General features: G+C 43.0%; 1 protein-coding gene and 1 long non-coding RNA gene across 4 annotated transcripts in view; one reads left to right on the top strand and one right to left on the bottom strand.

Annotated features, from left to right (window-relative positions):
- LOC128608618 (uncharacterized) overlaps nucleotides 1-25,037 on the bottom strand; it is a 101,198-nt gene that overhangs the window by 51,360 nt on the left and 24,801 nt on the right. The gene's annotated exons all lie outside the window — the stretch shown is intronic.
- Nucleotides 1-25,037, top strand: part of acvr2aa (activin A receptor type 2Aa) — a 51,829-nt gene that overhangs the window by 2,557 nt on the left and 24,235 nt on the right. For 2 of the 3 annotated variants that reach the window (XM_053626489.1, XM_053626491.1), the window contains exons 2-3: nucleotides 18,701-18,911; nucleotides 20,762-20,913. In XM_053626489.1, the coding sequence (XP_053482464.1) occupies nucleotides 18,701-18,911; nucleotides 20,762-20,913 (363 nt within the window). The remainder of the gene's footprint in view (nucleotides 1-18,700; nucleotides 18,912-20,761; nucleotides 20,914-25,037) is intronic. The other variant, XM_053626490.1, reaches the window with a different exon arrangement.

Here is a 25,037-nt window from a genome sequence, read left to right as displayed (position 1 = left end):
CAGATGTGAGAGTGTTACTGAAAGGGAGAGAATTTCCCTTTACCGTAACGTTAGATCTGACATGTAGATGACAAAGGTTGCGACTGGGTGGTACGGCGTGTTAGCGGTATTTTCCTGTTTCGTACAGCTCAACGCGAGAGTACGAAAGAATCGGCAGCGTACTCTTAACATGAACAACGTGTCGCGTCGCATCGATAGATCCAGTCAGCGTTACATTACCGTAAATAAAGTGCTTATTTTTGGGTGAACACAGCTAGCAGTACACTGCTATAACATTATTTAAAGAAGATTTTGGATAAAGAGCGCCTTCGGTGATCTTGTGATTGTTATATATAAAAAACTTAGATGGCACATACCGCTACATGTTCACAGTTTGAGAAACAAGGACGCTTGTTGTTAGTCTTATTAGCAAAGCTGTACGTTTGTAAATTGTTCTTCCCACGTGGATCACGTCACCGTTAACAGGCCGCATGTTTAGCGTCGTCTCAGCATGGTTCAGTATTAAAGTGTACCTATGATAGTTTTTCAGATATTACCTTTCATGTAGTGTGTTATAGAGCTGTTTGTGAATGTAAAAACGTCTGCAAAGTTTCAAAAATCAAAGCGCACGACAAACGGATTTATTGACTCCCGAAGGAAAGAACCGATTCTGAACAGCTGAAACGAGTCGTTAGTGATTCCAGACTTTACTTCCTGTACTAACCTACGTAGGTTTGTAATAAAAACCCCGCCTCTGGTCTTCATCGGCTGCTCGCTGACAGCGGTAGACCAATCACAACAGACTGGGACATCTGACCAATCAGAGCAGAGTATGCTCTCTGAAAGGAGGAGTTTAGAGTGAATCTTTTCGAACGGATCATTGATCGAGTCGTTCATGACACTGGGGAAAAAAGTTAATGCTGCAGTTTAAATTATGAGCACATTAAAGTGTTTTTGACCTTGGATGCATGTAAATCTTTTGTATGTGACCTCTAAAACAAAATTAGGTATGTTTCAAAACCATAACAGGTGTGCTTTAAGTTATTACAAAACAGTATCAATCTTTTCTATAGTTACTGTAGTACTGTAGATAAACAGTAGCGGTTCATGTGCAAGCAAGAAGGAGGTAGCAGCAGAAGAACTGAAAATAAAAAACAAAGCTCTGACGTGGTGTTATCGAACACGGACAGCCGAGTTTAAACGCGTGTAGGAAGTCTAAAGTTGAACAAATCACCTGAGGCACCAGGTAGATGGTAGCTCTAGAGAAAAACATCTCACGGCAGACAGGTGTTAAAAACATGAAAACAAACATTTTCCTTCGTATACGTTTGACCCTACAGCCCAAAACCCAGGGTTCGGTCTCTTACCTTTGTTTTTTCCCCCACGACCTAAAATAAGCGGCCTCCTTCTCTGATCATCTGGAAGTAACTGTAATTGTCCTTTAATCATACTCTTTTTTTTTTTTTTAAATAAATTACCACCATATACCACGTAAGCTCGGGGATGATTGACGATCGTATTGGAAATAACCGAGAGCGATGACTATCAAGTCGTACGAAATAAAACACGTTGTCGCTATACAAGAGTTCATCGAGTATCTCTGCTGCTGTCCAACACAGAGCACGTGCATGGATAGTTTATATCATTTTATTTCACGATTATTTGCAGCTAAAAAAGAACTCGTTACATTTATTTACAGCCCCAAGTTTTGCAAGCTTGTTAACAGCTATAGCTGAATATCAGCTTCCGGTATTTTTCTCCTGTAATGACGTAACGAGTACACATTACACATTACGTATATACTGTAGGTCAGGCCACGCCCCCTTTTTTTAACCCTCCAATCATACGATCTTCGATCGCTGACAACTGGGGGGACGACCGGCTCGCAAACCTAATCTGAATCGTGAATGGTCATACGTACAGTCGTGTACCCGAGTGTACAGTAGGTTTAAGAGGATGTTTTGTGAAGGCTTTGCGAGCTAGGCCAGACTCGAATGCAGCACTGAATAGTGTTGCGGTTGTTTCTAACAATTGAAACACCTTAATTTATCAGTTCAGCGTATACTGTGAATGAAGGTTGTAGTATGTGTGTTTTAGTATACAAGCAGGACCCGATTTAGCACGAAAACGTCACAGAAAAGTCCATGTAAGCAGGCTCGCATGCTACGTTCTGCATCTTGGTTAGAATCTGTTCTTGAATCTGTTGGTTAGAGCCATGTGTGTTTATTAAACTGGTTTATTGAGGTGAAATCGTCCTGCTCGGTTGATTGTCCAGTCCTACCAGGGTTTTGCGATTAACGCAAAACAAAGCAACCGCGCGATATTCGGACGTGCTTGCGGTTCTTCTAAATCACCGCAGATTCGGGCCGAGACGCTTCACGTGACATCGTCCCAACGCGCGTTCGGCCAAAGCCCTCTTCGATTCACGTGCGCCGGACACGAGTACAGCTAAAAGGTCTCGTTTAGCAACAAACATCACCACAAAAGAGTGATTTCGTGCGATTGCGATTTCGAGTTTTCCGCCAAAATCGAGCTCGACAAGTTGCAAATTTGGAAAAAAAGTTCCAGCGAACTAAAACTCTTTTGGCCGCAACAATCACACACACACACACACACACACAAAACTTGGTGAAGAAAATCACAAAAAACTGAAATACCGTACTGAATGATGATGCACTTTTGGACATCGCCTGCAGCCATGGCATTGTACGTCAAAGTACATGGTACACTGCTTCATAATCAAATACCAGATGAATCTAGTAACAAATTAAAAAAAAAACATGTATGCATATTCTGCCATAATAACTGCGTTGACAGTTTCAAAGCAGATTAAAAGGAAGGTTTATTTGCAGTGAGGATATCTGTAGTATCCATCGATTAAACGCTTGTGATAATATTTAGCATGTAGAATCGAGTCTTTAGTAAAGTGTTTTTCCATTGCTGAAAAACACAACAGATTTTCTAATATTGCTATTAGAGGCTCATCCCAGGCTGAAGTCCCGTGCTTGAGAAATGAAAGACCCGCAGTGTTCACCAGACGAGTAATTCAGGTGAGGCTTTTCACATCGATTGGCTCGACCACATGAGCTCTGGCATGGCTAGAGTCCCCGATTGCCAAGTGGGCCAAAGCTGGGCATCTGCCGGCACGAGGTTAATCACACATTATTCATACCTCACGCCTTCTCGTAACGATTTACACTTACCAACACGCAGCCGAGAGAGAGAGAGAGAGAGAGAGAGAGAGAGAGAGACACGCGCTCGACCTTTGCAGGTGACTGTTTAGCTGAGCATGCAAATACAAAGCACGCCTCATGCCTTGCACAATCCTGTTGCAGAATAGCGCTGTAAATCACGTCAGCGTGCTCAAAGTGTTTTAGTCAGAACGAGAGCGTGTGGTGAAGTTTATGATATTCACACACCAAACACCAGCGTTGGTGGTTTGACTCAGCACCAATTATAAATCGCTTCATTTCACATAAGGGTTGTAAAGTATATGTGAATATTTGGCACTGGTTTCCCCACCCACAGTTCAGTAAGCGTGTTATTGTTTTATATGTTATATATATATATATATATATATATATATATATATATATATGCACACACACACACACACACACACAGACACATCTGAGTCTGGATAGACGTCTGAAGTCTTCACTAAGTCTAAGAGCTTATCAAGAAAAAGCACATTTGGCCTTGTGTCTGTCTTCAGCTGGAGTGTTCAGCGTGGCTCGATTATCCTGAGAAGTGTTCTCTCATTATGTTGGTGTTCCGGTTCATCCCCAAGCTTTTCATTGAGGGTTGAGGTCAGGGATCTTCCACACCAACTTTGGGAAACCATCGTCGCTTTGTGCACATAGGCACGGGTCATGCTAGAACAGGTTTGGGTTTCATAGTTCATTCAGGAGTTTGTTTTTTTTTGTCATCGTTGCCACCAAGAATGCTAGATTTTCCTGTGACCTTTTTTTTAATCAAAATTGTAGTTTTTTTTTGTTGTTATGGAAAACTACTCGAATTTGTGAAATCACAATGTCTTTTGCGGCGATGTTTCTTGGCAAATGAGGCCTTTTAGCTGTACTCGTGTTCGACACACGTGAACCGAAGAGGGCTTTGGCCGAATCCGACCCAAATCTGCGATAATATTTGAAAACTTGCAAGCTCCTCCGAATATCGGTGTTCTCTTGATTCGGCGTTCATTTCCGCGATCACAAAATCCTGTAGGGTGTGTTGTTTCCAGTGATGGGAAATTGTAACGCTACAGCATATACATTGACATCCTATACAATTGTGTGCTTCCGGACTTTGTCTGGGGAAGGAGCACATTCGGGTGCGACGCGCAGGTGTCCACATCATTTCTGCAATTACTGAATCTCCCAGACACTTCATGGTAATCCCATTGGCATCTTTAATGACTTTTGAATGTACTCTGCAACTCCTAAATGAGGTCTTTGCCAAACGGGACTATTAACACCGTCACACAGCAAATGAACGCTAATGTAATAAGTAAGGAGCGTGTATTCTGTAACTCCTTCTCGTTTCCGAGTTTCAGTGCCCGTGCCGGTACGCCGTGTTCCAGCGGTAACTTATAACTTCGTTTCTTTGACAAGCCATCATGCGTAATTATAGTTTTGGCACAATGAGGAAATTTTCCTTTTGTAAAGAAGATCCTGCCACTTCTCCAGCAAATCCCAGGCCAAAACAAAGATCCTTCCACTCAGGATAACACACGTTTATCCCCAAAAGCCACAGCGAGCACACAGGGAATTTGGGTAAGCCTTTTGCATTAGCAAACACTCTGGGTTCCACATGAGGTCATGACGTGACAGAAACAAGGAGAAGGAGCCACAGAAAACAGTGCTCTTTTTATGCAAGTCCATTAGTCATATTTTGTCCCTGAGGTCTCACCTTGACCACTTGGCCACAAACGGCATTAAACTCAAAGACGTGACGATATCCGGCCGCGTTCGATTCCAGCACGTCGGCCGCTGAGCCGTCAGCAAATATTTAACGTTTTTTAATTTGTTTTGTTTCCTCGGCGAAAAGAGGCAAGTAGTGTTTCTCCTGCATGTTTCTTTAATGCGGCTCGGACGGATGTTTTTCTCCCTCGAGATCAGATGTCCATTTGGAGCCGCGTACTCTCGGGCTCTCCGAGATTATTACCTCGTTATTAACAGCTCGTAGCACTGCTGGCTTTGTTTGGGCCCGCCATCTACAAGTCAAACGAAAGAACTGATGACGATTACTTGCACATTTAAAGCAATAAAAAAATGTCAATAGTTTATTCAGCGATTATTTAAATATGCACAGGATTTTAAGTTAACTCTCAATATATGTATATTTGGTTTTTTTTTTTTTGTTGTTGTTGTTTTGTTTTTTTTCCCAGCAGTGTGCAGGTTTATTTGGTGGATTTTATTTATTTATTTATTTATTTATTTTTTGATTGATAGCTTGACCTTGTCTTGCTTGTATTTCGATCCCCTTCACGAAGTGGACTTCTCTGACACTCTGCAGGTCGTCGTCCAAGATGGAGGTGCCAGGGTGAATTATTTACAGCCTCGGCTGACCACTGCTGACGGAGGGGTTATTCGAAATCGTAACGTGCCGTCTTTTGTCCCTCGGCGCTTTTCTTTGGCCCGGAGCTTGAAACGAACTGCGTCCTATCGGCGGGACCGTCAGGAAAGGGCTGAGGACAGTGCGAGTCCTTGCCCGGGACGATTGCAGGACAATAAAACAAAAAGTGTAATAAGTTTAACGGCGACGCTTCCTGCGATCCTCGAGCATCTGTCTCACCAGGGGCAAGCTCATCAAAACGTTCCGTAGCTCACATTTCAGTGGGCTTTATTTATCCAAACACTTTGAACCAGCCAATTGAAAAGAGTTCACACTAGACACGAAGGCTACACGAGCTCAAGGCTGAAGGATAGAGATCTGTGCTTGATACGGCGAGGGATAAAAGATTGTACAGAGCGTCATACAGCAGCGGTTTTATTTTGTTGTTGTTTTTTTTACTTTTAAAATTGGTGCACACTGTGTGGAAGCGATATATATATATATATATATATATATATATATATATATATATATTTTTGCACCAGCAACAGTTGCACAGCATTTCAACAGCTTTATCTGTGGCTTGGGTCTTACCTTTCTGCTTTACATGTGCACCATGAGTGTCACGTGACAGGATGGGGTGCGTGGTCTGTGTCACCACGGCGTAGTTTCTAATATTTTCATGCGAACAACAGGGCTGATTGATATGATAAGAGATAAGAGAGAAAACCATGTTAAAGTGTTATAGGGATCTGAGATACATATGATATTTGGAGCATAAAAGGGTGATTAGATCTGTCTAGCAAAGGAGAGAGTGAGTACAACATACTGGTTGACTTGAAGTATTTCCTTCATACGTACCCATACATACCAAGATCCCTGCTCGGCACTAGCAGCACATCACATCGATTAATCCGATGCCGTTATCATGTCTAGAGTAATGAAGCCATTCTGATTCAGTTCATACAGGCATGGACCAAGCACTAGACCCAGTGTCCGGTTGAAGCAAATGACGCGTCCGGTTGTTTATTCATAGCTGTAGGTTCAGTGAGGGGCCACGGTAGCAGTATCTCGCCATGATCTCGCCACCTGCTGCACCGCACACACCAGCTGAGGCGCGATCGGGACAACGATCGGTCGGTTTTTACTAGGTAGATCGACTACTGTGCACAGAGAAGAGATGTATTCAGGACAGGATTACACAGGTAGAGGTCGACCGATTGATCGTTTTTGCCGATTGACCAGTACCGATAACCGTTTGCTGGAATGAAATGTTATCTGCAAACATCCACACCGATAGCTTTTCCTGGTTGCACCCGTGGCGGGAGCGGCTCAGAAGAGTCCGCTGTCATTATACGAGCGTACGAGAGTGGTCCCTGGAGGCGAAAAATAAACTAGCACTGACAAATTTTGTCGTGTCATTTGCAGTGTTTTTTGAGTCACTTTGGACGTCCCTGTTTTTATTTGTTATTTGGAGTGTTACTTTTTGGTTCCGTTTGGATGTATATCTATTATTTACTTGTATATTTATTAATAGTTCGTATTATATATATCTATATATGTAAAAAAAAAATGCAGTACATTTTCATGGTAGAATCAGTACTGTTTATTTTTGTAATAAAGTTCAGCAGTATGTTACGTTTTCATTCAGTATCAGTTTTAAAAACTCGGTCGATGAATCGGACAGCGTCGGGTACTGCCCAGCTTAGTTATCGGTGTCGGTAAAATCCTCTCTCTACACACAGGTATGCGATAACATTAATAAAATAAAATGCAGCACAAAACCGGTACACGCAGTGACGTCTCGGTTAAACATATCGAGCGAAAATAAAGACACTAGGCAGTAGGCTTGTGAGATCGTGTGCAATACGCCATCGTCCTGTCGTGCCTATTAGCTATCGCAGACTGACGATAGTGACGCCTGTGGCTTTGAGGGGGAAGAAGGGGGTGTGGACAAACGTGACTTTTTTCCCTTTTAAAATGAGTTGCTTTTAGAAAACTCCTTTCATGTTCCCGTTGTACACGTTATAGAACATAGATGGATTAACGGCACGCGTCATTACGTCCCCACGCCACGCCGTCCGACGTTCCCTCCAGAATTTCACGTATCAACATACAGTTGGTCTTCGTTATGGTACCGTATACGTTTCAGGTGTTTCAGTTTTAATTTTACGAAAGCTTCAAGTGCAGTTAAATATTTGTCATGCTATATGTGCATGACATGAAGCCGTGGGCTGCGTCCCAAACCGCGTACTTACCTACTATATAGTATATAGGAATACATGCATTTCTCCTACTATATAGTAGGTAAGTACGTGGTTTCGGACACAGCCGTGCTCTCTTGTTTGCCGTCAAACGGTTGAGCACTGGCGTGTGTGTACGTGTCCTGTCACAAAATGCGGTGAAAACTCCTACACGATGTTAACAGTGTGATTAAGGCGTGTACATGTCTATAATGCACATCGATAATGCGACTAAAATAATAATACTCGATTTGTGTTTACTTCGAGTATGACTTTAGTCGGATTAAGGTCATCAATAATCGCTGTTTACATGATAGTTTCTTAGAGTATCGTCTTAATCGGGTTAATATCGGAATATTGTTGTCCATGTAAATGTACTGACTGTTGCAGTCGGTTAGTTGGTCGTTCATCATTGCTGTTCAGACTACAAACGCGATGTAGCCATACGCGTCCCGGACCACCTCCGATAATCACAGTGGTTTGAGTGAGTGGATCACTACATGTCCTCAAGACGCATTCGTCACTGTTCACGCCTGCACTTAGCACTGACCGTCGGCTCACCCAGGACTGCACGTTAATAACAGGTGTGAACAGGGCCAGAGATACATCAGAGAAAGATGTTTTGATGCGCCGCAGTCAGACAGCGAGTTCTCAAGGTCTGTGTAGGATCTAAAATAATGAACAACTAATAATATCTGCTGCGAGGACAGAGAGAGCGCCCGCAGCTGAAATGTTCCTCAACACCTCGCAGACTCGCGCAAGCATTGTGTGCTACGTTCTAAACGTTTCAGGAGACGGTAAAGACACAGTCGTGCCCGACGCTGGAATTCACGTACCAAACCAAAACACAAGCCTACGCAGCACGTCCGCGCTCTCGCTTACCCGGTGTGAGAGATGTGCATTTCTGATTTGCACTTTGCATACAGCTACACTGGCTCCGGCAATCTGAGCGCAATATCTCATCTCATGGGATCTCATCTCGTCCCACGTTCGCGGTTTTAGCTTAGTAACGAAACTGAACGGTCACCGTAGTGCACGGGGGGGGGGGGGGGGGGGGGGGAATGTTAAAGCAAGTCAGTTTATTGAGGCACAGAGATTAAAAAGTTCAAAGTGTAAAAGAGCTTGTAAATGAACGCATACTTCATTTCGTCCTCTCAATGACATCAGAGCGACGTTGCTGCTGCGGCTTTTTCTCAGAGCTAGGTGAGCAAAAATACGCCGCCCGCATTACTGCAGCGTCCTGAAGTTGCCTTTATGTTACCGAAGAATAATCTCGGAGACGGTGGAGCTGAATATCCTAACAAGGAACTATCCAGATGGAGCGTAAAAGGCTGTGATAAAATCACGATGAGAAGTGCAGATAATAAGATGAGATCGTTCGAATCACCTCTGAAGCAGTACAAACGGTCATATCATAATGTTACCTGTCGTCCGAACCTCCTCAAGTCCTGCAGAATTTCAGATTGTATATTGGATATTATATATATATATATATAGATAGATAGATAGATAGATAAGCAAAAGACGTCCGTGTTACACACAGTATATGAACATAGACAACAATGTAGTTCTCCCGATTATTTATTCCAGTTTATGTGTACTACTACACATACTTCCTCTTCGATTTTTAAAAACGAATACTGAAGTAAAATATTAGGAACACGCTGCAAATGCACACTTGTTTTAAGGGGGCCAAGCACCAAATGCGTAGTCACTCTATTGTTGTTATTTTTTGCTGTTGCTGTTGTTGTTTTTGTTTTTATCCCTTCATTCATTACAACATGTTTTCCTCTTACTTGTACAATAGTAGCCGTAAGGGTAGAAGCTCTAAAACGGGAATGCGTGAATCCATTAAGGAGTGATAAAGAGTGATGGATTTATTTTTGCTATAAAATAAAAGGATGTACTGGATCTCCCCTTGCCAAAGTTTTGCTACATACCAAATGAATGTTAGTAAAATGGTAGCCTTAAACATATGGACATGGTCAGCTGATAAGCGATAATGCAGGTGCAGGAGGTATTTAGCAATAAGAAAAATCAAAGCAGAAAGCGCATGAAAAATGCTCCGACTTATACAGGAGCCGAGAAGCTCGGAGGAGAACACAGGACGTGTAAATGCGCGTTAGTTAATGAGCAGATGAAGGAGAAGCAGGTGTCGGCGCTCCGTGGAGGAGGCACGCTGGGAACTCGCTGACGATGACACAAGCGCCGCAGGAAAACATGGGAAAAGATGGAAAACATTGTTTTGTCAACCACAGCAGGCTGAGCAACGTCAGGCTGAGCGACAAGTCCGTCTAAACGACTTGACCACCGCTAGGGACTAAATCTCCTCCGGTAGATTATACTCCCGGATTAACATTGATGCGTGTTTCATTGCTCCGTGAAGGTGAAGCTTAACGGTGGTTGTTAGCCACGCGCTGATCATGTCTAACCCGATCTATTCACGATGACCTCGTCATCGCCGACACTCTGAACACTCGTTGGCGGGCAGAACCCTGTTTTCACTCGGCGCTCTTGGAACTCATCTGAAGCCTGCTAAGTTCACAAGCTTTTCAGAAATCACAAAGCGTTGAATCAACGTTTACAGAGCGGAGAAACCGGTTTATAAATAACATCATGGGGGTTTCCAGGACAGCGTATATCTGATCTGGAGAGAGAAACGTGTGGGCTTAGACAACTTTATGCAAATTCTTACCAATTTGCATTCGAAATTGCATTTGGCTAGATTGGGGGCGGAGCAAGTGCGTGTATGTTATCTTTAGGCCTGCAAAAAAAAAAAAACGTGCATAGATAGAAGATACTTCTCGTGAATTAAGCAAGGAATAATGCTGCGTTCACGCCATGTGTCGGAGCTGTTCACGTCTTCGGACTTTAGACGGTTATCCACCTCTGTGCTAGCTACACGAAACTGTATCGTATGTCTTTCATTTATTTTTCAGATGAATCTTGCATTATTAAGGCATTAATAATAGTCAATAATACGAATTATTACACAGAAATGTTACGAGATGACGATGTCACTACATTTGACTGCCGAAGCCGCCGCCGTTTTGAATGTCTCCGACGACATCGCAGGCGGTACAAGTCAGAACGCTCCGAAAGTTTACAAGACGTAACGACGAGTTCTATGAGGACCCGAGCGTGTTTTACACGACGGGAATTACTACATGGTGTGAACGCAGATTAATTCACGACAGACAGAAATGCTTGTACTCATCATGTCGTGCATCGCCCAAACAACACGGCCAATCAGGTTCGAGAACTCAAGCGCGATGTGGTACGATCGACAGGTAATCGATTCATCAGTGTGAACGTGGTGTTTAAAGGCTGCAACATATAGTATATCTAGTTACTTGTTACTGATTTGCTCCTCTTGAGATAATCTCATGATTATTCTCTTTAATAATAATCAGTTTATAAGGATTTTATTAAGGAATTTCTTCTTTAAAAAAAAAAAAAAAAAACACAAGAAATTTGTCGCAATCACAAATCATGTGTTTTCTATCCGAGAAATGACGTCGCATCTCCCCCCGCCTTATGATCTGAAATCTTCGCTCGAAAACAGTTTTTTTGTGCGTGTATTACTGCTGACAGTCCGTGATTGACAGTTGACAATATTAAAAAAAATAAATCTCTTCCGTCATGCGTTTGCACCGACACTCAGCTCAACAATCTGGCGTTTGTCCTTATTTAGCTTAACTAAAGCAGTAGTATTTCTATATAGCTTTGTGTGCACTATAATTTAGCTCTTCATTTAAAAGATATCTAGCATCAGCACAGCGTAATTGAGCACTGGGTGCATTTCGTGGCTCTGATAACGATCCTGCAGCTGGAAGCTCATGAGCACGATCAATAGTTGAGGATTAATATCTCAATTGGAAGGGTGTAATGAATAAAAATGTTCTTTTTTTTTAATTATCCCATTAGATGTGCATCGTATTGTTGGGTAACAGATATGCGCTAATCCCAATTTCTTGCGTTTTCAACACGGCATTGATGTTTGAAGCTCCGAGCATCGACTGGTACCTGATACCGATCTGATATGGACATCCTCGCAGCAGTTCTCTGCAGGATCCAGGAAAAGGATCAGTAACAATTCGGTTCCTAACGCTGGAGTTAATGAAAAAAAAAACGAAGGAAAACATTGGACTGATGTTAAACTGCTGCTGTACTGAAACTTGATGGCACACGGCAAGAAGGATCTTGCCCGGACTCTTCATCGCTCTCCATCCATCATCACAACAGATGCTCTCTGATCTATTAAGTGCACTTTGTTGTTCTAGGCCTCGGTGACAGATACGTTTTATTCAGGCAAAGTGCCCTAGCTCTTCAGAGTTAGGCCGTAGCAGACATGCCTCGCTTTGCATTTCAAGCTTTAGGAGGAAGCGCAGGAAGTGATGTCAGCCCGATAAGCAGCAGGCATGGCACGAGCGCCCGCCACATCCGCAGGATTTTATTACTGGTTTGAAATAAGGCAAAGCTAGTGGTTCGGTGGAGAGAGAGTGGGATTTACCCGTTCGATAATGGCTGACGTTTTGTTGCATAAATACCTCGGGTCCATCTTGTGCAGTTCAGTTCGGAGATCAACAGGCAACTTTGAATACGGAAGAAACGGTTTTAAGCTGAATACGAACGCTGGAAGCCTGCTTACGGAGCCGTGAGGTGGATCATGCACTGGGTGAACCATCATCATCCTCATTCGCACAGGTTGTTTTTCTTCAGAAGCTCCTTTGAAACTACATTATAGCGTCACCGGTTGGTCAGAACGGCACCGGTGTTGCGTCCAAATTGTACAGTTTCACTGAACAGAACAAATGGTTTTGCCGTGAGGCCGCATGCAATTCGAGAATGCCGGCCTTCGAAATTCTCTGTGGAGGAAAATCCCTGTTCCAGGAATTTCTGTCTCTTTTTTTGGTAAGCGAGACGTAAAGTGAAACCGCAGAGCCAGTGAGGAGATATCTTGTCACCGATCTCAAAAGGCTGCAGCGCTCTCTGGACGTGTTGTTTTTTTTTGTTTTGTTTTTTTTTTGCTGTGCAAGGTTTTGTTTCTCATTTCAGCGGAGGCCAGAGATAGAATAAATTGCATATTAAGGCCACACATGGAGAAGTGAAGGTCAGGACTTGAAGACGAAATGGTTCAATTAACAAAAAAGTGTCGAGTCAGATTTCAAGATCTGGAATGAAAGAAGTTAAACAAGATTTTTTTTTCTTCCCCCTCTACATATTTGCATAACTTGCAGAGGAAGAGATGGAGGCATCTCACACAGCTTGTTGTGTACAAAGTAATATAGCGGTTCTTTGATCAAATGTTTCTGTTTCGACACTTTTTTAAGCAAATCAGTTACCATATTTTTTTCCACACGTCAGGACCTGTGCCTTCAGAGAATTCTTTGTTTATGTCACACCTTTCCCCGCCGTGTTTTTTTTATCCGCTCACCTTTTTTAAACTCGGTTACCCCGCTGACAGAGTGTTTCACGGTTCCTCATTAAAAATAGCATCCGAGGAGTGCTCGTGTTTGTACGGCCAGCAGCAGAATATGGGCCAAAGATTTATTGAGTCACATTGAGGAGAGTTTAGAGGGTGAACTGGCTATTCCCACTACTTCTGCTCCCTAGAATGCATCCCGCCCTCGTTAACTCCTGCAAGCAGATGCTCTCCAGAGGGGAACGCCAGAAAACATGGTGGAATGAAAAGAAAGAAAGAAAGAGAAGACAGTGAGGGAGAGAAGTTTTTTGTTGTGATAACGTTTTTAACATCATGGATGTTAAAAATGTAACTGTGACTGAACATGGATGTAAAGTATAGCAGCAATTCGCTGTGGTATAAGAGGAGTAAAGTAATCAGGAAATAAACTGATGAGGATGTTTCGGTTATCAGAGGAAGATGAGACTGAGGTTTTCTGACAAATATAATGAGTCTTTATTGGTCACTTTACTTGGTCTTCGCATTCCCCAGCGTGTTAGGAAGCTGGGGTCAGAGCACAGGGTCAGCCATGATACAGCGTCCCTGTAGCAGAGAGAGTTAAGGGCCTTGCTCAAGGGCCCAACAGTGGCAGCTTGGTAGCACCAGGCTTGACCCCCCGACCTTCCGATCGGCAACACTGAGCCTGGCGGTGCTGGGGCCTGAACCCCCGACCTTTCGATCAGTAACCCAGAGCCTGGTAGTGCTGGGGCCTGAACCCCCGACCTTCTGATCAGTAACCCAGAGCCTGGCAGTGTTGGGGCCTGAACCCCCGGCCTTTCGATCAATAACCCAGAGCCTGGCAGTGCTGGGGCCTGATCCCGCGAGATTCTGATCAGTAACCCAAAGCCTGGCAGTACTGGGGCCTGAACCCCCGACCTTCCGATCAGTAACCCAGAGCCTGGCAGTACTGGGGCCTGAACCCCCGACCTTCCGATCAGTAACCCAGAGCCTGGCAGTACTGGGGCCTGAACCCCCGACCTTCCGATCAGTAACCCACAGCCTGGCAGTGCTGGGGCCTGAACGCCCGACCTTCCGATCAGTAACCCAGAGCCTGGCAGTACTGGGGCCTGAACCCCCGACCTTCCGATCAGTAACCCAGAGCCTGGCAGTGCTGGGGCCTGAACCCCCGACATTCTGATCAGTAACCCAAAGCCTGGCAGTACTGGGGCCTGAACCCCCGACCTTCCGATCAGTAACCCAGAGCCTGGCAGTGCTGGGGCCTCAACCCCCGACATTCTGATCAGTAACCCAAAGCCTGACAGTACTGGGGCCTGAACCCCCGACCTTCCGATCAGTAACCCAGAGCCTGGCAGTGCTGGGGCCTGAACCCCCGACATTCTGATCAGTAACCCAAAGCCTGGCAGTACTGGGGCCTGAACCCCCGACCTTCCGATCAGTAACCCAGAGCCTGGCAGTGCTGGGGCCTCAACCCCCGACATTCTGATCAGTAACCCAAAGCCTGGCAGTACTGGGGCCTGAACCCCCGACCTTCCGATCAGTAACCCAAAGCCTGGCAGTGCTGGGGCCTGAACCCCCAACCTTTCGATTAGTAACCCAGGGACTCGCAGTGCTGGGGCCTGAACCGCTGACCTTTCAATCAGTGACCCAGAGCCTTAACCTTCAATCCACCACTGCCCCTAATATGTACTTTATAGCTACAGTACTTTAAAGTTAGAGAAACGTCACTGTTTGTCAAATAACTGTTAGTTATTGTATATGTTTTTGTCTAAATCACAAATTCAAGTGACCGTTACGTTGACAGCCCTAGTGTTCATAACTTATTTTCACAATGGATGAAAGTACTAACTGCAATTGACTGGTTTCCCATTCGTTCACGATGTTCCAGGGACAAACTCCAGATCCACCCTGATCCTAACCAGCAGAAAGTGGTTATTGAGAATAAACAAATTCAAACGATATATTTTCAAAGTGGTTATACCGAAATAATGTAAATATCGGGTGTTGGTACGCCGTATGGCCGAAAGATTGTGGACACCTGACCATCATTCCCATGTGTGTTCCTTGGAAGCACACAACTGTATAGGATGTCTTTGTATGCTGTACGTAACGCTCCATGAAGACATGGTTTGCCCACATAGGAGTGGAAGAACTCGACTGTCCTTCACTGAGCCCTGACCTCAACCCCACTGAACACGTGACCTCACCAACGCTCTTGTGGCTGAACGAACACAAATCCCCACAGCCACACTCCAAAATCCAGTGGAAAGCCTTCCCAGAAGAGTGGAGCTTATTATTATAACAGAAAAGTGGAGATTAAATCTGGACCAGGATGTTTGAGCATGTAGTATATCAATAGTCAACATGCATCGTGATCGAATCACCGATTCCCTCCTCTATAGCTTCAGTTGAACTCAGCACTGGAGAAGCTCATTCATTTTCAGATCCATTTCTTGAAACTAATTCTACCACGTTCTCCGTAATCCTGATTAGGGCGACTTGTTGTCGTCTCTGGAACTGATCCTCTCTGTTTATCCCCACCAGGGGGCTATTAGCTAATTAATTCCCCCAAATCATTTATTCCTAATGAGTCATTCTCAGCAGTCAGATTCAAACGAATCACTGAATATCGGTTTGTGTTTCGTGTACAATAACAGACAAAAGCACACTTATTTTTTTTTTCTTCAAAATATTGTGGCAAGTGAACTGTTACTATAAATTATGACACTAAAATAAATCATTATTTATTTATTTATTTATTTATTAAAATTAAAAACAGTTATAATGCTAATTACATTGCCACTCCCACCATGCCCCGCCCACGTGTGTGTTTTTTTTTTTTCCATTTGCCTTTTTGTCCCCCTTATCTAAAAAACAAATAAATATATAAAACACTTCTTTTATAAGATTTTTCGGTCTTAACATAGATTATGAAATACAAATCCAAGACGTCCAATCTCGGACCGTGCCATCTCGCTACTCACTCAGGTAGCCGTGATCGCTCACGATCGGTAGATATACTCGGGCCGAACAAAGAGGAAAAAAGTACACGACTCAAGTATTTTCATCTCATCGTATTTTCAACATTCAAACAGTTTTACACTCATTTTAGAACCGCTTACTTCTAGGTTTTATTGCCGCCGAATGCTTCATAAACATTTCAGTTCAGTGCAATTTTATTGGTATAGCACGTTTAACAATGGACATTGTCTCAAAGTAGTTTTACAGAAACTTATAAACACAGGATACAGATTTCAAGAGCGTGAATTTATCCCTAATGGGCAAGCCGGTGGCGACGCTTATATAAACGCTTATATAATATAGCCTACGTGTTTTCCTTTCTCATCGTGAGGAATTTATACATAATTCGGAGTATTTTAGTAAGTAAACTGCTGTCACTTTTCTTCTTTGTAAGTAAAATGCAAACCATTTGGGCATTTTGTCAGATTACTGTTTAAAAAGCACGCTTTGTCTAGCTCTCGATCCGTTTTCCTTCCCAAAACGATCAAGGATTAGCGCAGATTATGCGCCAGTCGTCGCCGATTACATGGTCCCATCGCCACACGTGACGATGACAGCTAACATGCTCCGTCCATGTCAAGTACTGACTCAGGTAATAAAACAGTCCCTACAGGATATCACCGAGGTGTGTGTGTTTTTTTTTTAATTATTGCGGCCAAATATGTTTGTTGGTAAATCAGACTTTTAGCTGTACTCACGTTCGACTCGCATGAATCGAAGACGGAGGGCTTCGGCCGAACGCGCGTCGCGATGACGTCACGTCTGCGGCGTTTTTAACGGATCGCAAGCGTCTCTGAGTACTGCAGAGTTTGCTTGATTTTGCGTCCATTTCCACGTTCGCAAAATCCTGGAGGGACCGATAAAAATACACATTTGTTCATCATAGTACTGTTATCATGAGAAAGCCTTTCGTGACAGATCAGCATTCTGATTGTACTGTTGCGACAGAGCAGATGAGTAAAGATATCCTCGAATATATCATTTCCCTTTCTATATTTAGCTTACTCTTTTCCTTTCTTTTTTTTTCCCCCTCAGCCAGCAGTCAGAGGCCCCAGCTGTAGTCGTTTGTACTGTCGTACAGCACGGCCGGTGCGCCATTCGCCACACAACACCATCACACATTTACATTCCAAGAACAGCCTAACCTTTGTCAAGTCCTGACAAATACAAATAAAAAAAAAGTTCTTAATATTTCTGAGCGAGCGATCTTGCCAATAATAATATATATTTGCGTTCTCAGTGGAAGCAATGAGTGGGGAAAAAAACAAAAAACACAGGAATGTGTTCCAGAGCTGCTACACGGAGGTCTTATTACACGTTTCCTGTAATGCCCTTGCAATTTCACGATCGCTATCAAAAGTTGGCCGTTTTGACCTATACCGTCCTGCTAAGACGGCGCCAGCCGTCTCTCCTCTCAGCCTGCACAACCAGTTCTCGAATACCTGGCCCCGAGCTCCAACTGCTCCGTAACGTCGCCCCGGGTCCCCTTAGCCCCGAGGCGACAACCATTGGCAGCGAGTTTTGTAACGCAAATTCCAGCAAGCGTTTAAAGACGTAAATGTGACTCAACAACCACTTATTAAATTTAATAAACGTCTTTTCACACCTTGCCTGTTTAAACATTTAAGTGTTTTTCTGCTCTATGCAGGCTGGCCCTAAAAACCAGAAGAAGAAGAAAAAAAATATTCGGGATTAGTTGTAGAATGAAATGCTCGAGTTCAGAACAATCAGAGCTTTCATGTGCGGATGCCTGAGAGATCAGGACTGATTAACGACTGTTGATAATGGCTTCTCATTTGTGTAGTAAACATGCGCATTGACCAAGGACGCATCAGATGATATACAATACACACACACACACACTGAGCTTGTTCTCCGTTGCGGTGTGGCGCCGGAAGATAGAGCAAGACCTCAAAGATAACCTCAGAGTACACATGGTTTGCTTTTGGTCACAGAAGCTAAATAGTGTTTATTGTTCGTTTTAATAGTGATTTTTTTTGTTTGTCTGTTTGTTTGTTTTTTTTTGGTTAGCCATAAAAAAAAAGATTTCAAATATCAACCGTATTAAATTTTTCTGCCTTATTTAAACGATTATTGCAGTAGATCGAAACTGTAGCTCGGTGGTGATTGATGCTGCAGATCTTCCACAGGTGATTAGTGATGCATTAAAAGTACAAAAGCAAGCTTTACTGCGTGTGTGTGTTTAGAACAGCAGATTATAAGTGAACTACACTACAGTGCAGCTTATACGAAGCGTCTCGAGGTTCCGGTCTATTTATTTATTCATTCGTTCGTTTTTTTCTGAAAAGCCGACCGCGTGACGTTTCTTTTCATCAGCCTGAGACTCACGCGGCCGGTCGGGGCCGAGCGTCTGCAACTCGTTTCCGAACAGTGGCATCACGCCGTGTCACATGTCGCAGCGACGGATTCGACATTGAAAGCTAAAAAAAAAAAAATGTCCTTCTTCCCTTCGTCTGTGCAGGCGCCATCCTGGGACGCTCGGAGACACGCGAGTGCGTGCACTACAACTACGGTCCGAGCTCGGAGCAGCAGGGCAACCGCTCCGGCATCGAGTCCTGCGTAGGAGACAAGGACAAGCGGCTGCACTGCTTCGCCACGTGGCGTAACGTCTCCGGGAACATAGCAGTGGTGAAGCAGGGCTGCTGGCTGGATGACGTCAATTGCTACGACAGGTACGCTTAGTTTTACACACGACCTAATCGCTGTAGCCGCAACATCTCAGGTTCCGAACAAGCTGGGTACTCTTTTTTTTTTTTTTTTTTTTTTTAAAAGACAGTCTAAACTAAAGGCTCACCTGCTGTTCTAGGAAAACCATCCACACCGAAGAAGAAGGGCAGTTTACGCTTTTTAACCATTTGTAGTTACATTTAAGACAAGTTAGTTTGTATTACAAAACACAAACTCGTCAACGTCTCTTTTTTTTTTCCCTCTCTCGAGAAGTAAATAAATAAATAAGACAAAGCAGCTGTTATAGAAAATTAGCTCAAACCTTCATATTTGAGAATTACAGTCATTTTTTTTAGTTAAAATTTTGTTTCTAGCAGCGTCCAGAGCAGTGTAAATGGATCCTGGTAGTGCTGCCGCAATATTATATTATATATAATATATTATATGGTATTTATTGCCTAAAAAAAATATATATATATATATATATATATACATATATATATATATATATATATATATATATATATATATATATACACACATATATATACATATGAATGAGTTTTGAGTGGATGATGTACTGGGCTGTACAGTTGTCATAGCTTGAAATTCATGCAGTCCTTCCTTTAATATATAAATAAATAAAGAACTCCAGCCCCGGAGTCGAGACAGGTAGTCTCTAACCGTCACGTGTCCTGTGCGCGTATTTTCGTCGGGTGCCAAACCTGGTGCAAAAGTTTCATCATCCGGTGTAACCTCTCGAAGAAGTTTTGCCCCTGAAGTTGGAAACGCCGAGGCTCCCTGGTCACAATTAGCGGAAGGATCATTCTCACAATAAAGAAAAGTCACGATCATTACAGACTCTTTTACAGACACGGTCCTTTGTGGCGGTGAACATTCAGCAGGGACAGCGTTAAATCCCCCATTCATTAGCCACACGGGCCGCTACTAAAGATAGCACACATTCCACGCTGAATATTGATACGAAGGCATCCCGGCTTTGAGTAAACATGTTTTCTTGTCGAGGTTCGATGTGAACCCATTCGCCTTTCTGTCACGGAGAGGGGAGAGGAGGAGGTAAAAATCCACTTGTCCTTATCTGTCCATCAGTACAAAGGCGGCAAAAAGCCAAAGCAGAAAGCACTTGCCTGTAGTCTCAGGGCTTGCCCTAGCACGCTGATGAACCTGTTTACCTCACGCTCGTTGAAACTGGAAGGGACTTAAAAAAATGAAGGGAAAAAAAGGGAAAAAATCAGCTCATGGCACGTGCATGATGAGAAGTGAACAGCTTCAGCTCTCTCTCTCTCTCTCTCTCTCTCTCTCTCTCTCTCTTTCTCTCTCTCTCTCTCTTTCTTTCTGGCTCCCTACTTATCTGAACAAAAGGCGTCTGGAATGCGATCCACTCTCCTTATGTTTGCAGCCGTGTGCACGATTTCCTCTAGTGGGTTTTTTTTTTTGTTTAGTTAATCTGCGTTTATCTGTTCCGAGTTAAGCGGCGTGTGCCGATCTTATGTGGTCTGGCAGCTTCTGAGCGTTCCTTTGACAAAAGTGATCCGTCCTTACTTAGCGTTATTTTATTGTGACAAAAGTAAATAAAACAAAACAAAACACGGAAAGGGTGCATCGAGTGTGTGCTTGGACTTGAGCACCAAACACATTAATGGTTGTTCAGAATTACATAATAAGAATAATAATAATAATAATAATAATAATAATAAAACGGCGGTTTAGTGCCGTTAAAAAAAACAACAACAAAAAAACGAACAGACAGGACGAGACACGTCAGTTAATGAATTCTTTCAGAAATAACCATTTATCATCATTACAGCACTGGTTTTCTCTTCTCGTCTCTCAGCACGGAGTGCGTGGAGAGGAAAGAGGACCCCGAAGTGTTTTTCTGCTGCTGCGAAGGCAACATGTGCAACGAGAAGTTTTTCTACAACCCGGACACTCCGCCCATACAGAGTAAGACTCCGATCACCGACCGAAGCAGTGGAGTTTTTAAGGGTACTGAAACTTCTCCAGTCCTTTTTTCCCCTCCCCCCCCCCTCCATTTCCCACTCTGGAGTCTTGGTCTAATCCTGCATGCTGAAGCCTACTTCTGTTCGTCTGTTTCCCCTCCCCGTGTCTGTCACTGAGCATCACTAACAACCTTGAGTCCAAGGGAACGAGGTGAACTTTAACGCTTACGTTCTGTTCAGGTCAAAAAGTAGAACCGTTCTACACTCGAGCATGAAGCTTGGCTTTAATTCTCTAAAGATGTTTATATTATTAAGATCACGTTAGGCGAATTTTGACCTGAAAGGAAACCATGTGATACTGAACTTGAGTTTCTGTTCTTTATAAACGTATACACACGTACACCTGAGCGTCACAGCCGTACGTGCTTGTCGAACATCCGCTTCATTCTGATTTATTCCCCCTGTGCTTGCTGTTATAATAAGCTAAACTCTTCTGGGAGGGTTTTCCACTAGATTTTGGAGCGTGTTCATACAGCTACAAGAGCGTCAGTGAGGTCAGGAGCTGACGTCGGGGTGCAGTCCAGTCGGTGTTCCGGTTCATCCCGAAGGTGTTCAGTGGGGTTGAGGTCAGGGCTACGTGCAGGAGTTCTTCCACTCCATCTTTGGCAAACCATGTCTTCATGGAGAGTTCGCTTTGTGCACAGGGGTATTATCATGCTGGAACAGGTTTGGGCTTCTTAGTCCCAGTGAAGGGAAATTGTAATAATACAGCAAACAGAGACATCGTATACAATTGTGTGCTTCCAGCTTTGTGGCAACAGTTATACGAGTGTGATGGTCAGGTGTTCACATACTTTTGAGGAAGAACCACATACGAGTGTGATGGTCAAGTGTTCACATACTTTTGGCAATATAGCGCGTATATATGTGTACAGAGTGAAAAAGGCAGCTAGCTATTTACTGCTTTACTTCCTTAATTCAGAATATATAGGCTAGTTCACTTTTTTATTTACGGCTTGACCATCACTCGTGCATTCCAGTAGCGGTTCTGAAATGAGCGTCTGTCATCGGGGCTGTATCTGTAGATCATTATTTCCCCCTTAACCGACCGCACCACATTTCCTGTCACTAATCACAAGTTTTAAACGACTAAGTTGTGACTCCTGTTCTGAATGAAATGACATTTTGTAGTTCAGCGTAAGCTTCGATCGATGGAAATTGGACTTGATGAAAAATTATTACATAATCCTGCTTCCATTTAGTGTGTTCTCATGATCGACTCATACCGGGGTTTTTTTTTTTTTTTTTTTTTTTTTTTTTCCCAAATCACATCATAAGATTGAAAGTTTGAAAAAATATATAATAACCTATGGACGTGTTTTATTATTTATCAGAACTTCAGAGCTCCAGCAGTAAATGAGGCATATCAGTAGCTAAAATGGCATCAGATAATAAATGGTTGTCTTTTTGCTCTGCTTTGAATCATTTAGCAAACCTTTCACCTATGACAGCATTTCTCAAACTGCTCCTTTTTGTATTTATTTATTTATTTATTTATTTATTTATTTATTTTACCTTAGTGTTTCCCTGTTCCAGAAGTGTCAAATCAGTCAACCTTAATGGTGAGTCATGCCACTAAAGAGCCAGCTAGCTTTTTTCTGTCGACTCCTTGGAAGAAAACAAAAGGGTTGTTGAGAGAGTTAGCAGTTCGCACGCTACAGCATGTTATTGTTTTTTTTTTTTCCATTAAAAAATTAATGATAGTGTTGACAAAAGAATTTAAATATATTAAAGTGCACCTATTATGGTTTTTCAGATATTACCTTTCATGTAGCGTGTTATAGAGCTGTTTGTGAATGTAAAAAGGTCTGCAAAGTTTCCAAAATCAAAAGCGCACGACAAACGGAGTTACTGACTCCCGAAAGAAGGAACCGATTCTGAACAGCTGAAACGAGTCGTTAGTGATTCCAGACTTTACTTCCTGTACTAACCGACGTAGGTTTGTAATAAAAACCCCGCCTCTGGTCTTCATCGGCTGCTCGCTGACAGCGGTAGACCAATCACGACAGACTGGGACATCTGACCAATCAGAGCCGAGTATGCTCTCTGAAAGGAGGAGTTTAGAGTGAATCCTTTAGAACGGATCATTGAACTAGTCGTTTGTGACACTGGGGGGACAAAGTTAATGCTGCAGTTTAAATGATGAGCACATTAAAGTGCTTTTTGACCTTGGATGCATGTAAATCTATTGTATGAGACCTTTAAAACGAAATCAGGCACATTTCAAAACCATAACAGGTGCACTTTAAAAATTCAAACGGAATTAGATGTTCACGGGGGCCTGGAGTAACTCCATTATTTGCTACCTGAATCGGCCATGTCAGTGTTTTACAGACCAAATTACTCTGGAAACCTCTGTGATATCGGGGAACGTTATCTGACCACTGCTGCTACATGCTGTATTTAGGTGCCTAGCACATATCCTGTAACTATATTAAACACTTCCTGAATCAGGAAATCAACATCACAGCGTTTAGACATGAAATGAATGAAAAGCCGCACCGCTGTCAGGTCTTTAATCACCTAACATTAGATATAAGTGTAAACGAACTAATAATGTTCTCTATATTCAAACTGTATGACCGTGTATGAGGCTAACATCCGGGTTCATAGGAGAAACAGTCGTGTCCCATGTAAATCTCAGACGAGACGTGCGAAACTTGTTATTCCAAGCGTCAGCGGAGAATACGATCCCCTCCAGATACCGTTTACAATCCCGTAGTCTTTCTCAGAAAGGTTATAAGGGGACCGACTTTGTTGATATTTTTGGCTCACACTTGGAGAGTTACGTTTTAGAAAGGTTTCCATGTACTGAGCGCTGCAGCTCTTTTATTACCCCACAATCACCATTGTGCCCACACTTTTCTTTACTCATGCAAATTTTGGGCAGAAACTGGTCCTACCAGTATGGCACAGCCTCCGTCAGTTGGGTTTCAGATTTCATCTTCATTTCTAGATTTTATCAGCTGTGCTTTCATTTTGTTAAAAAAACAAAACAAAACAAAACAGGAAAGGGTCACACGTTGCTTCTAGTGTAAACTGATACGACGGGCCGTGTCATTCTCCGTCTGCATCAGTATGAGCTCATAATGGATCGGTGTAGAGAGGACCTCTTCGTTTCACGTCAGTCACGCATGAAAATAAACAATAAGTGAATACGTTAATCTGTAACTCTGTTGAAATGGGACTGTCGGCGGTCATTTATGACAAGTCATTGAAAACCCTGTATTTCCCCTCGTTCTGGCGTCTCACGTGAACGTTAACCGAAGCCCCTGACCCGTAGCTGCACAAATTCACGCATCACGCGGCTGCCGCACGATCGGCTGATTTGATGAATAAGCAGGCGTACAGGTTTTCCTAGTTAATAACGGATGGGGGTGTGTATATTAATATTATTAATGTTTTCGTTATGTTAAATCTTGCACGGCGGTTTGTTCATGCGCTAGAACACGTGAAAACAATCTTGACTATCATCATGTACTGCAGCGTTTCGAACCCGGGGACCCCTAGTGGTCCGTGGTGTAATTGCGCTCTCTCTCTCTCTCTCTCTCTCTCTCTCTCTCTCTATATATATATATATATATATTTTTTTTTATTTTTATTTTTTTTGTTAAATGTATCAAAATGTATTCAAATGATATGTTTTAAAATTAACCAATTTGGTCATTCACGTGCATTCACAAATATCGACGATCGTTCGTCGATGGATTATTTAAAATTTATTTACAAATGAAATGATAATTTACAAAAAACCTATGAGTGGTAGACAAGTTCAACTGTCGCATTGATGGAAAAAATAAACAAAAGATAATTAAATGTCACACCAACAATAAAATGTAAAAAAAAAAAATCAGTGTTTCGGGTGAGACGTTAAACCGAGGTCCTGACTGTCCGTGGTCATTAAAAATCCCAGGACACTTATCGTAAAAGAGTAGGGGTATAACCCCGGTGTCCTGGCGAAATTCCCACATTGGCCCTTATCTATCATGGCCCACCAGTAATTCCCATCCCTGAATTGGCTACATCCCTCTCCTCTCCACTAATAACTGGTATGTGGTGGAGGTTCTGGCACAATATGGCTGCCTTCACATCATCCACGTGGATACTACA

The sequence above is a fragment of the Ictalurus furcatus genome, chromosome 6 (assembly GCF_023375685.1).
Source record: "Ictalurus furcatus strain D&B chromosome 6, Billie_1.0, whole genome shotgun sequence".
NCBI lineage: Eukaryota > Metazoa > Chordata > Actinopteri > Siluriformes > Ictaluridae > Ictalurus > Ictalurus furcatus.
The sequence above is the reverse complement of the archived record's forward strand: the minus strand, read 5'-3'. Positions and strand labels throughout refer to the sequence as shown.